The 12,500-nt window shown below is 44.6% G+C and overlaps 1 protein-coding gene across 1 annotated transcript in view; it reads left to right on the forward strand.

Moving 5' to 3' along the window:
- The window catches only part of capn9 (calpain 9), a 34,151-nt gene that overhangs the window by 10,695 nt on the left and 10,956 nt on the right, over positions 1-12,500 (forward strand). The window contains exons 4-10 of the mRNA XM_083635193.1: positions 2,024-2,157; positions 2,942-3,110; positions 5,697-5,780; positions 6,325-6,410; positions 8,359-8,436; positions 8,564-8,724; positions 11,208-11,365. Coding sequence (XP_083491319.1) covers positions 2,024-2,157; positions 2,942-3,110; positions 5,697-5,780; positions 6,325-6,410; positions 8,359-8,436; positions 8,564-8,724; positions 11,208-11,365 — 870 coding nt within the window. The remainder of the gene's footprint in view (positions 1-2,023; positions 2,158-2,941; positions 3,111-5,696; positions 5,781-6,324; positions 6,411-8,358; positions 8,437-8,563; positions 8,725-11,207; positions 11,366-12,500) is intronic.

Consider the following 12,500-nt stretch of genomic DNA (forward strand, 5'->3'; position numbering starts at 1 on the left):
CATAACAACAGGCCTACGGCACTGAAGGTGGTTGAAATGTGAGGTCAAAACGCAATAAACAAAGCATTCTCCAAGTAGGGCTGTGTCATGATTCAATATGATCGTTTTTATCGTCTTCCAGTGGAATAAGATTGTGACGATATGAAGATATTTTAATATCATCACACACATGTATGCTGTCTAATCTAAAATCGAGGATGAAAAAGCAAATTCTACTTAAAAACTGATAAAATGAGGTATGGTAGGAATATTATTTGAACATTCCAGGTTTGTTTGACATCAGACCTAACATTACCATTCGGTTCAATGAGATGAACTTTTGATTTATTATTGTTTATTGTTTATTATTATTATTATTATTATTATTATTATTATTATTATTATTATTGTTGTTGTTGTTGTTATTATTATTTATTTGATGATTTTACATACATGAACAATATTGTTCATGTATGGAAAAATCCTTACGCTTATCATGATATTGATTTCAGCCATATCGTCCAACCCTAGTTCCAAAAGAGATGTGCACACAAGCTGTATTAACGACTCCAATTACTCCACTGACTCTGACCACAAAACCAAACTGGTATAAGCAAAGTCTTTTGGGATAGAATTTGGCAGGCCCGCAGGCACATGTCAAAGAGTGTTGTGCTAAATGACATATCCTTCAATTAGATAAGTGATGGGTGTAAATGGTAAAAAATGGTAAATGGCCTGCATTTATATAGCGCTTTTATCCAAAGCGCTTTACAATCAGTAGATAGTCTACATTCACCCATTCATGCACCGATGGCGGCAGGCTGCCACGCACTAAATGGTAAATGGTAAATGGTCTGCATTTATATAGCGCTTTTATCCAAAGCGCTTTACAATGAGTAGATAGTCTACATTCACCCATTCATACACCAATGGCGGCAGGCTGCCACGCAGGGTGCCTACACACCATCGGGAGCAAGGAGGGTTAAGTGTCTTGCCCAAGGACACAACGACAGCAGCTGGGAGGGAGCAGGGATCGAACCGCCAACCCTTGCGTCATTGGCCGACCCGCTCTACCTCCTGAGCTAAAGCCGCCCCCAGCCAAACTGACTAATGGGCCTTTTTCACAGGAGCCCAGTTTGAGTCTTATAAGGCAGGGTAAACACAGCTGCACTGTCTGGAACACCTAAATGGATTTGAAGTTGGAAACCCTCATTAATGTTTTTGCTCGCACCTGTGTATACCCTGGGGCGGCTGTAGCTCAGGAGGTAGAGCGGGTGGTCCACTAATCGCTTTGGATAAAAGAGGTCGGTGGTTCGATTCCCGGCTCCTCCAGTCTGCATGTCGAAGTGTCCTTGGGCAAGACACTGAACCCCAAATTGCTCCCGTTGGTGTGCCAGCAGCACCCTGCGTGGTAACGTGCCGCCATCGGTGTGTGAATGGGTGAATGTACCGACCGACTGTAAAGCGCTTTGGATAAAAGCGCTATATAAATGCAGGCCATTTACCATTTAGCCTGCCTTTTAGACACAAAATGGCTGTTGTGAAAAAGGCCCATATCAAAAATGAAAACAAATTCTATCACTTTTAAAGGATAGTGTGGTTTTCCTTAAATTCCTAGATTGATGTAGCCTTAGGGTGACCTAATGGAGCCAGACTTTTCAATTAGGTAATTAGGCCCAACTAAATGGGCAAAAAAGGCTAATTAGTGGCCAAAATTAGTGAACAGAGGTTCAGCACCATGGAGAGCTCCATTGGTCAGCTACTGATAGAGCACACCCGAGTGGAGGAGCACAGCTGAGCTGAGTTGGAATCAGCCAGGGAAGTGGACTATGAAAACAATCTGGGGAGAGAGAGGAGAGGCTGCATACCAACTCTGCGAGCGAGGCCTGACTAAATGACCAGTCCCACAGGGACGGACGGGTGTTCCGCTATTAAATTATTATTTGCAAATGAAATAATTCAATGATTACTTTAAAGATGGTGGATGATGGATAACAAGGTAAAATTGCGAACAGTGGAGTGACGTTTTCCTCTGTTTGTTCAGTTCTGGCAGCACAACAAGTGGCTGGACGTGGTGGTGGACGACCGGCTGCCGTCGGTCAGGGACCGCCTGGTGATGGTCCACTCCGCCTCCAACAACGAGTTCTGGAGCGCTCTGCTGGAGAAGGCCTACGCCAAGTAGCTACTGCTCCTCAAACACCTCACACTGTGTCCCACACTGCTCCTCATGAACACCTCAATATCACACACTCTGCCACATCTTCTCCCAAACCTCACCCTCATCTGTCCTGTCTCTTCCTCACCTCATTCTTATCTGTGTTCCTTCTTAACGTCTGATCTCTTTTCTTCTTAAAAAAAAGATTTTGGCACATTGGTGGGTCACCCTGCCCTAAAGAGCTTTCCATGGAGTGTCTGCGGGTGGGAAGCTGGTGGGGTACGAGTCACTGGTCACTGCGCTGGGGAGTGGAACTGGGGGGAAGACCACATACTGCCAGTGAAACCCCTCGCTGTCAGGTGAAAGGAAGCGGCTGGCGACTGCACATGTATCACAGGAAGCATGTGCTAGTCTACAACTCTCCCCAGACCGGCAGAGGGGATGGAGCATCGACCGGGACACTAGGGGGAATTGGCCAAGTGCAATTGGGGAGAAAATGGGAGAAAAACCGGAAAGAAAAGAAAAATGATCAAGGAAAAAAATAAAATGGAGACACTTTATTGAATATCGACACAAAAATTTGCCTCGATATCAGCATTGTATCGGCCTTCAATCGAAACACATATTGATCAAGTCCTACTCAGAGCATCAGCTAAATGACTAACGTCTGACTTCACAAATCTTTACCCCTTTTCTGACCAATCCCATGCAACTCTTGGCATCATTTTGAGTTTAGACTTTTGTGTTGATGAATGATTCTGTTAAATCCATACGAACCATATTAAACCAACCTCCGCATCCACTCAGACTGCACGGCAGCTACGAGTCTCTGAAGGGCGGCAGCACCATGGAGGCCATGGAGGACTTCACAGGCGGCGTGGGGGAGACGTACGAGACCAATAAAGCTCCAAACAAGCTGTTCAGCATCCTGAAGAAGGCCCTGGACAGAGGCTCCATGCTGGGATGCTCCATAAACGTAAACAGCTCTCCATCTAATAAAACACAGGAGGAGGGGAGAGGGGAGGAGATGAGGAGAGGATAGGTGGGTGAGAGAGGAGGAGATGAGGAGAGGATAGGTGGGTGAGAGAGGAGGAGATGAGGAGATGATAGGTGGGTGAGAGAGGAGGGGAGAGGTGAGGTTAGGAGGGTAGAAGAGATTAGAGTAAAGATGAGTAAAATAAGATTCATGGGTCAACCTTTTGTAAATTATGGCCCACTTCTGATTGTTAAAACATTTCCTGAGGACCACCCTCCGTGAGGACCACCCTCCGTGAGGACCACCCTCCGTGAGGACCACCCTCCTCCTGAGGACCACCTTCCCAAATAAATGAGAAAACGCCATCTAAATATGTTTTATGCCACGGTCAGCTGCGTGGTGATATCTAAGGGCCTGTGTCCACCTGGCGTCTTTTCCTCAGGTCCAGCGTCTATTTTCAATTGTTTCCAATGGGAGGAGAGCGTATGCGAGCGCACACGGACGTGTAGAGAAAGTGCAGAGCGCCCAGCGTCTTTTTTCGGCGTTTTTGTGCGCCGACTCCCAGCGCTTCCAGCTGAAAATATTTTAACTTTTCAGAAAGACGCTGGTGTCGGCTGCTCCTTTTCTGGTAACTAATCATATGGAAAAACTATCGCAACAGAGACAGAACGGCTCAATTGTGGGAGCAGATCGGCTAGACACTTAATATTTCTGGTGAGTGTTGTGCTTACTGCTTTTAATAGCGTAGCCTACCTGTGTTGTTAGCTTGCTAGCTGTCAGCTATCAAGCTGAACTAACGTTACTTGCAGACTGCTTCCTTGTATATTGTGCGCTGGGATCAGCGTTCCCCAGCGCACTCCCAGCTTTTAACGTCGGAAAAAGAAGCTAGGTGGACACAGGGCCTAAATGGTCATTGAAAGTATCCATTTTCACTCATTATTTTTTATTTATGTGAATTCTTGAGCACATTTAGATATAAAAAATGGCTAGCTTTGTAAAAAGAAAATTTACCATTTTATTATTAATAATAATAATAATAATAATAATAATAATAATAATAATAATAATAATAATAATAATAATCGAACCATACTATACACTAAGATAAATTCCTCGTATGTAATCTTGCATATTGTGTCAATAAAAGTGATTCTGATTCTGAGTTTGCACTACCACTGCCTCCGCGGCCCACTAGATGGCGCTCTGAGGCCCACCTGTGGGTTGAGAATGGCTAGAAACAGTAGAGAAGAGTAGAGTAAACCATAGTAAAGAAGGGCAGAATAGAACAGTTTCAATCCATCCATTATCTAGAGACAAGAGCAGGGCCAGAACATCCACAGAAATGTTTCAGACCTTTGACACCTGTCCTTTCTCCTCCCTCTCTCTCCTCCTCTCCCCTCTCTCCTCCTCTCTCTCTCCTCTCCCCTCTCTCTCCTCCTCTCTCTCCTCCTCTCCCCTCTCTCTCCTCCTCTCTCTCTCCTCTCCTCCTCTCTCTCCTCCTCTCCCCTCTCTCTCCTCCTCTCTCTCTCCTCTCCCCTCTCTCTCCTCCTCTCTCCTCCTCTCCCCTCTCTCTCCTCCTCTCCCCTCTCTCCTCTCTCTCCTCCTCTCCTCCTCTCTCCTCTCCTCTCTCTCTCCTCCTCTCCCCTCTCTCTCCTCTCTCCTCTCTCTCCTCCTCTCCCCTCTCTCTCTTCTCTCTCCTCCTCTCCCCTCTCTCTCCTCCTCTCCTCTCTCTCTTCTCCTCTCCCCTCTCTCCTCCTCTCTCCTCCTCTCCCCTCTCTCTCCTCTCTCCTCTCTCTCCTCCTCTCTCTCCTCCTCTCCCCTCTCTCTCCTCTCTCTCCTCCTCTCCCCTCTCTCTCCTCCTCTCTCTCTCCTCCTCTCCCCTCTCTCCCCTCTCTCTCCTCTCCTCTCCTCTCTCTCTTCTCCTCTCCCCTCTCGCCTCTCTCTCCTCCTCTCCTCTCTCTCCCCTCTCTCTCCTCCTCTCCTCTCTCTCCTCTCCCCTCTCTCTCCTCCTCTCCCCTCTCTCCTCCTCTCCCCTCTCTCTCCTCCTCTCCCCTCTCTCTCCTCTCTCTCCTCCTCTCCCCTCTCTCTTCTCCTCTCCTCCTCTCTCCTCCTCTCTCCTCCTCTCTCTCTCCTCTCCCCTCTCTCTCCTCTCTCTCCTCCTCTCCCCTATCTCTCCTCCTCTCTCTCCTCCTCTCCCCTCTCTCCTCCTCTCCTCTCTCTCCCCTCTCTCTCCTCCTCTCTCTCCTCCTCTCCTCTCTCTCCTCCTTTCCCCTCTCTCTCCTCCTCTCCCCTCTCTCCCCTCTCTCTCCTCCTCTCCCCTCTCTCTCCTCCTCTCTCCTCCTCTCCCCTCACTCTCCTCCTCTCTCTCCTCTCTCCTCCTCTCCCCTCTCTCTCCTCCTCTCTCTCCTCTCCCCTCTCTCTCCTCCTCTCCCCTCTCTCCCCTCCCCTCTCTCTCCTCCTCTCCCCTCTCTCTCCTCCCCTCTCTCTCTCCCCTCTCTCTCCTCCTCTCCCCTCTCTCCCCTCTCTCCCCTCTCTCCCCTCTCTCTCCTCCTCTCTCTCCTCCTCTCCCCTCTCTCTCTCCTCCAGATCACCAGCTCTGCAGAGTCTGAGGCTCAGACGGCCAGTGGTCTGGTGAAGGGACACGCCTACTCCATCACCGGCCTGGAGGAGGTGAGACACAGACTTCACTGTTCCTTCAGTCCTGCACTGATCATCTGTGAAAGGAACGTTACTTTAGTTTAGTTGTGGCATCATACTGATCGTCAGGTGTTTTTGTGTATGACATCATACTGATCCTCAGGTGTTTTGTATATGACATCTTACTGATCCTCAGGTGTTTTGCGTATGACATCATACTGATCCTCAGGTGGTGTTTTGTGTATGACATCATACTGATCCACTCATGTTTTGCGTATGACATCATATCTGCAGCTGTTTTGTGTGTGACATCATACTGATCCTCAGGTGTTTTGCATACTGATCCTCATGTTTAGTGTGACATACTGATCCTCAGGTGGTGTTTTGTGTATGACATCATACTGATCGACAGGTGTTTTGCGTATGACATCATACTGCTCCTCAGGTGATTTGTGTATGACATAATACTGCTCCTCAGGTGATTTGTGTATGACATCATACTGCTCCTCAGGTGATTTGTGTGTGACATCATGCTGATCTTCAGGTGTTTTGTGTGTGACATCATATTGATCCCCAGGTGAACTACAGAGGAGGGAAGGTGAAGCTGATCCGTATCAGGAACCCCTGGGGACAGGTGGAGTGGAACGGCCCGTGGAGTGACAAGTAAGAGTAGAGTCAAATATCATTTGTATAATACTTCAACTCTCAGATAAATACAACGTGAAACATAGGGTGGGGGTGGGGGGGGGGTGCAAACACAATTAACACCTGTTCACTGTGGGGTCAACCAGTAAATAGATTAGCTTTTATCCAATTTCCAACCCTCTGCTATGTTGCCAGGTCCTCATGGGCGGATTTTGTCAGAGGAGCCCAGGTGACATGCCCCCCCCCCCCCACCCCCCAGTGGCTGAAATATATCATTACAACAAGCCTTGAATAAATCCTCTTCTACTCGCGGATGCAGAATTACTGTCTTTCAGAGGCTGTAGAGAGCTCAGTTTTAAAGCGAGTGATACTGGTATCATATGAAACCAGAAGACCCAAAGCATTCAATGCCAACCTGATGCCAACCTGATGCCAACCTGATGCCAACATGTCATCTATTGTCGGGAAGGGGGCTAAATAATGCATCAGAATTAGGCTAAGTTTAGGCTGGGGATAAACGGGCATGGCCATTTCCAAAGGGGTCCCAAGTCCACCTCTCACCTCAAGATATCTGAATGAGAATGGGTTCAACGGACACCCATGATGATGAGTCTCCCCTTTCCAGACACGCCCACTTTATGCTGATCCCATGCCGTTTTGGGGCAAAAAGCATGCAGTTTTTTGCATGCAGTATAAATGTGATTTTCACCTATTCAATTTCAATATTGTTGCACACTGGACTCCCTAAACTTGGAATTGCATAAATTGGGTACGACTGAGACTGTTGTGGATTCAATGAGCCTATTTGTATTAATGATATAGTATTTTTTTCTTGGCCACCTTCAAGGGCCATCTGAAGGCGTGGCTGAGACTTAACCAGTCCTGTGACCATGTGTGATTGCGCAGGATGTGCACACATGTACTAACTTTGACCATTAATCATTTATTTTTCCTTTTCTCTCTTTTACTAATTACTGATGTTGTATATTTCCTATGTAATGTATGTGTTTTATGTCACTTTGCTTTTTCTTTGAATTACATCGACCTGCCAAGGGACTCCAGATGGAAACTAGCCTTCGAGCTATAATCTGGCATATTTACATGTACTGACTGCACTGTTCATTAATATGCACTGTCCCTTTCTCAAATACATGAATAAATAAATAAATAAATAAATAAATAAATAAATAAATAAATAAATAAATAAATAAATAAATATCTAGATTAATCACAGCCTCATGAAACTGTTCAACCACAAACTGAGGACATTCAGGGGACATGGCTTTCGGTATATTGACCCAATAATAACCCAATCGCAGTTGAACACAACTCAAAATGACCCTCTTTCTTTCAGCTACTCTTCACATGGTGGGAATTTGAGATTTTCATTTTTTGACATTTCCATAAATTAGAAACTCTCCCATGACGTTTTGAATGACTGAGATAGCTCTGTCAGATCAAAGGGTATGAGTATTTTCATCTGTTATGTATCTAAAAATAATGATAATACAATTATCTCAACTTTAAAAGGTTACATATAGGTGCCAAAAAGCCATACATTCACATCAAAGAACAAAGAAAAACAACAATTATAATTCAAGTTTAAACAGTAAATGTGCAGCTGCAGCATTTTTTTTTTTTTTTTTACTTTTCAACTGAGCATGCAGACAATTAAAATAAGGGTGCAATGCGTGCTTTTGCACCCCTGTAAAACCGGGCCTGCATGTGAAGGGTTTCTGCAGGCCACCACACATTTTGGCTGCAATATACAGTATGTTGTCAGGGTCTTTGGTTGGTTTTTAATAACAAATTAAAAAAATAATAATAATAAAATAAACGTCAATTCTTCTCCAAGAGTAGCTGCATGTTTTCAGTCTTTTGCTTCTTTCTGATTGGTGGACCTTGGAGCAGTTGCTTTTGTTTCTGACTTTTTCTCTTTTTTTCTCCCCTTTCTGTTTTTCTTAAGATCCAGAGAGTGGGACCTGATCGACCGAGCAGAGAAAACCCGCATCTTACAGAATTCAACAGAAGACGGTGAATTCTGGTCAGTCTGATTAATTCACTTTTTTTTTTTCTCAAAATAGAGATAAAAAAAATACATAGCAAATAGAAAAAATATAATTCCATATGAATGAATTGTACTTGGTGATGAAAGCGGGTTGTGATTGCAGGATGGAGTTTGAGGACTTCAAGGCGAACTACGACAAAACTGAGATCTGCAACCGGACTCCCGACGCCCTGACCGACAGCGTGAAGCGGCACTGGGAGGTCAGCCTGTTCGAGGGGAAATGGATCCGCGGCTCCACCGCTGGAGGCTGCAGGAACTACATCGGTGAGCCTGGATTGTCATTCCGGTCACCAGAATAACATGTTGGCATTTTACGTGTCTGCAAAGCAGGATACATACAATCACAACATCAATTTGAAACAGAATGGTTCATTTGAAAACTTTGCCAACTTTCAAATAAAACAACTTTAAAACAACGTTGGTTATATTTAGGGAAGTAAAACAACTCGGTTAAGGTTAAGGTTGGGATTATGGTCTGGTTTATATATATATATATATATATATATATATATATACAGTATATATACTGTATATATATATATATAGGTAGTTGAAGAAGTACATAGGCAAGAGGAGGCAGTAAGATGTACTAAGGCAGTGTCGCAGGCAAAGCAAGGACAGTGGGTGAACTGGGAGAGTGTAGAGAAGAGAAAGTTGAAGTGGAGAGAGTTGTGGAGCATGGAGGCCAGCAGAATTAGATTTATTCTAGGGGCTACTTGTGATGTGCTGCCATCTCCCCAGAACTTAAATCAGTGGTTGGGCGAGGATGGTGCCTGCCCGTTGTGTTCTAGTGTATGTACATTGAGGCATATACTGTCAGGGTGTAAGGTCAGTCTCTCCCAGGGGCGATACACCTGGCGTCACAACCAGGTGTTGAAATGTTTGGCAGCTGCAGTTGAGGAAAAGCGGCTAGAAGTAAATTCTCTAGTTGCTAGCAAAGAGAATAGACAGATCAAATTTGTACGTGAGGGAGAAAAGATTAGACCAATTAAGGTCAGGCACAAGTTAGGGCAGCTAAGTGTAGGTGGAGCCTGGGAAATGAGGGTTGACTTGAATGAACAGCTAGTCATCCCAGCATATATAGTTAGCACCCGGCTACGTCCGGACTTGTTACTGTGGTCTGAGGTAGAGAAGAGAGTTTATTTTATTGAACTCACAGTCCCGTGGGAAGATCGAGTTGAGGAGGCTTATGAGCGCAAGAAAGCTAGGTATGCTGAAATGGCAGCAGAGGCAGAGCAGCGAGGTTGGAGGGCTCGAGTGCGGCCTGTAGAGGTGGGCTGCCGTGGTTTTGTGGCAAAGTCCGTTATTGCCTTACTAACTGAGTTGGGCATTCGGGGACGGAGCCTGAAACTTGCGGTTAGCAACATGTCTCAGGCAGCAGAACGAGCAAGTGAATGGCTGTGGATAAGGAGGAAACATGCTAGCTGGGGAGCTCGCTAAGGTCAGATTGATTGTTTGTTGTTGGTCATGATTAACGGTCCGCATCAACAGGGCTGAATCATTGACAGTGGTGGTGTAGTTAGGGATTGTTTGTTGTTGGTCATGATTAACGGTCCGCATCAACAGGGCTGAATCATTGACGGTGGTGGTGTAGTTAGGGATTGTTTGTTGGTCATGATTAACAGTCCGCATCAACAGGGCTGAATCATTGACAGTGGTGGTGTAGTTAGGGATTGTTTGTTGTTGGTCATGATTAACGGTCCGCATCAACAGGGCTGAATCATTGACAGTGGTGGTGTAGTCAGGAATGTCATACCGAATTGACCTGGATAGCTAGGCTTAGATAGTGAGGTAATATGCAGTTGTGCGGTGGTAGCATGGAGGGGGGTGTTTCCAGGACGCTGGATTACACCGTTAAGCCTTCTTGAGGTGTCGTGGGCCTAACTTAACGAAACGTCGGTGAAGGAAGGTGCCCACTTGAAAACCCCAATGACATGCTTCATACTGCTGTTGGCTAGGGTAGGTAACTGGTGATTTGTGTCTTGTTTATTAGTTTGTTAGCCTGTTAGCTTGTTTTATTCTGGATTGGGCTTCTAAATGTGTTTTTCCTCGGATTTTGGCACAAGGGATAGTAACATCTTGTCCTGTGTATTAATTAATATATATATATATATACACAGTGTATATATATATACATATATATATATATATACTGTATATATATATATATACAGTATATATACTGTATATATATATATATATATATATATATATATATATATATATAGTGCAAGTAAAGCTAGTAGATATACAGGTTTGGCTTACAAGTAGTCTCGCAGTAGCCAGCCATAGATAAATCTCTACGTCTGGTGCACAACTCTTGAAAAGTTGCTAAGGACCGCCCCCTAAGACCAAAACAAAGTGTGTGTGACAGACATATGAATTGACCAACCACGGACCTCCTTATTTGCGGGACGCAACTCGTGGGGCGGTACATTTTCAACAATGCACCAATGCACGCAGAGAACCAGATTCCGCCATGATACTATTGGAGGCACAGGATTTCCTCTGGCAAAAGAAGCCCGGAAATGTTTGACTTGTGATTCAGACCCTCTGGCAGCGTGCTGCTGACGTAAGACTCGCTTCAAAGCAACGTACATTTCAGATGATATATAATCAGCTGTGTTTTTAAATTCAATTTATCCCAAATGGAATTATTGTGTTGTTGGTATGCAACTGTTCAGGCGTACTCATATTTCACATGGATTGGTTCACAAAAAAGCTTCCCCCTCCATCACGACCCGCAGACACGTTTTGGACCAACCCACAGTTCAAGCTGGCGCTGGAGGACGCTGACGACGAGGACGAAGTGTGCAGCGTGGTCATCGCTCTGATGCAGAAGAACAGACGCAAGCTGAGGAAGGAAGGCCTGGACCTGGAGACCATCGGCTTCGCTGTGTACGAGGTCAGAACAACACGTTGACCTTCATGATCGTCTGGTTTGGTGGAGCCATGTCACCAGAGGTGTTTTTGGTGCAAAATAGACGGGCAGAAAGGCAGCAACGTCAGACACAAGGTTCAAAATCTGCTCAGTTGAACTTGTCTCCTGGCGGTGTCATGGTCCGATGTGAGGCAACTCTTTAGGTGCTGTTGGCCAACAAAGTTGCTATGTGTATCGGCCAGTCAGATATGATCAGAATGTAAAGATATCGAATACCTTATCTATATGTGCACCACAAAATATCAGCTATTGGCCACTTCAATCCAATAGTGTCTGTATTCAAAACCCATTTAAAACACATGACTATATAATTTATGAGGCATCCTGGACAGACAAAAAAAATGCTTATTCATCTAAAACATAGGCTAACTCTAAACATCATCTCCGCTTCTCTAATGATCTCTAATAATCTGAAAACCCATGAACCTTCTATTGTCTTCCTGCCAGTGTTGGGGGTAACTCATTACAAAAGTAACATATTACATGTAATATATTACTTTTATCAGTAACTCAGTAATATAACATATTACTTATAGGATTTCAGTAATATTATACCAGTTACTTTTGTCAAGTAACTCAAGTTACAAATTGAGTTACATTTGATTAAATCAAAGCACATAATTAAAAAAAAAAGATACAATCATTTCCTAATCAAACTGTGTGTTTTTATGCAAATAACCACTACAGATGACAATAACAAAGGAAGAGAATAACATTTAGAATTTTGGATTGTTTACAAGGCGGTTGAAATTATTTTTCGGGATGGTTCCGGGGCGGCGATGTCATTCTGCTGCTGCTGTTGTTTTGGTAAAAGTAATGCAAAAGTAGTGTAATAAGTAACGAGTTACTCTACACAGAAAGTAATATTGTAAAGTAACTTATTACTTTCAATCAAAGTAACTAGTAATATGTAGTATATTACATTTTGGAAGTAAGTTGCCCAACACTGCTTCCTGCTGGCCAGCCTTTTATTTCCCTTATCTAGCTGTCATCCCTGATGTCATCATCACCCTGATGACATCAGCCTGATGTCATCATCACCCTGATGACATCAGGCCACAGTTGTTAAGACAACTCACAATGGCATCAGTCTAAAATC

This window comes from Poromitra crassiceps, assembly GCF_964638095.1.
Source record: "Poromitra crassiceps genome assembly, chromosome: 4".
NCBI lineage: Eukaryota > Metazoa > Chordata > Actinopteri > Beryciformes > Melamphaidae > Poromitra > Poromitra crassiceps.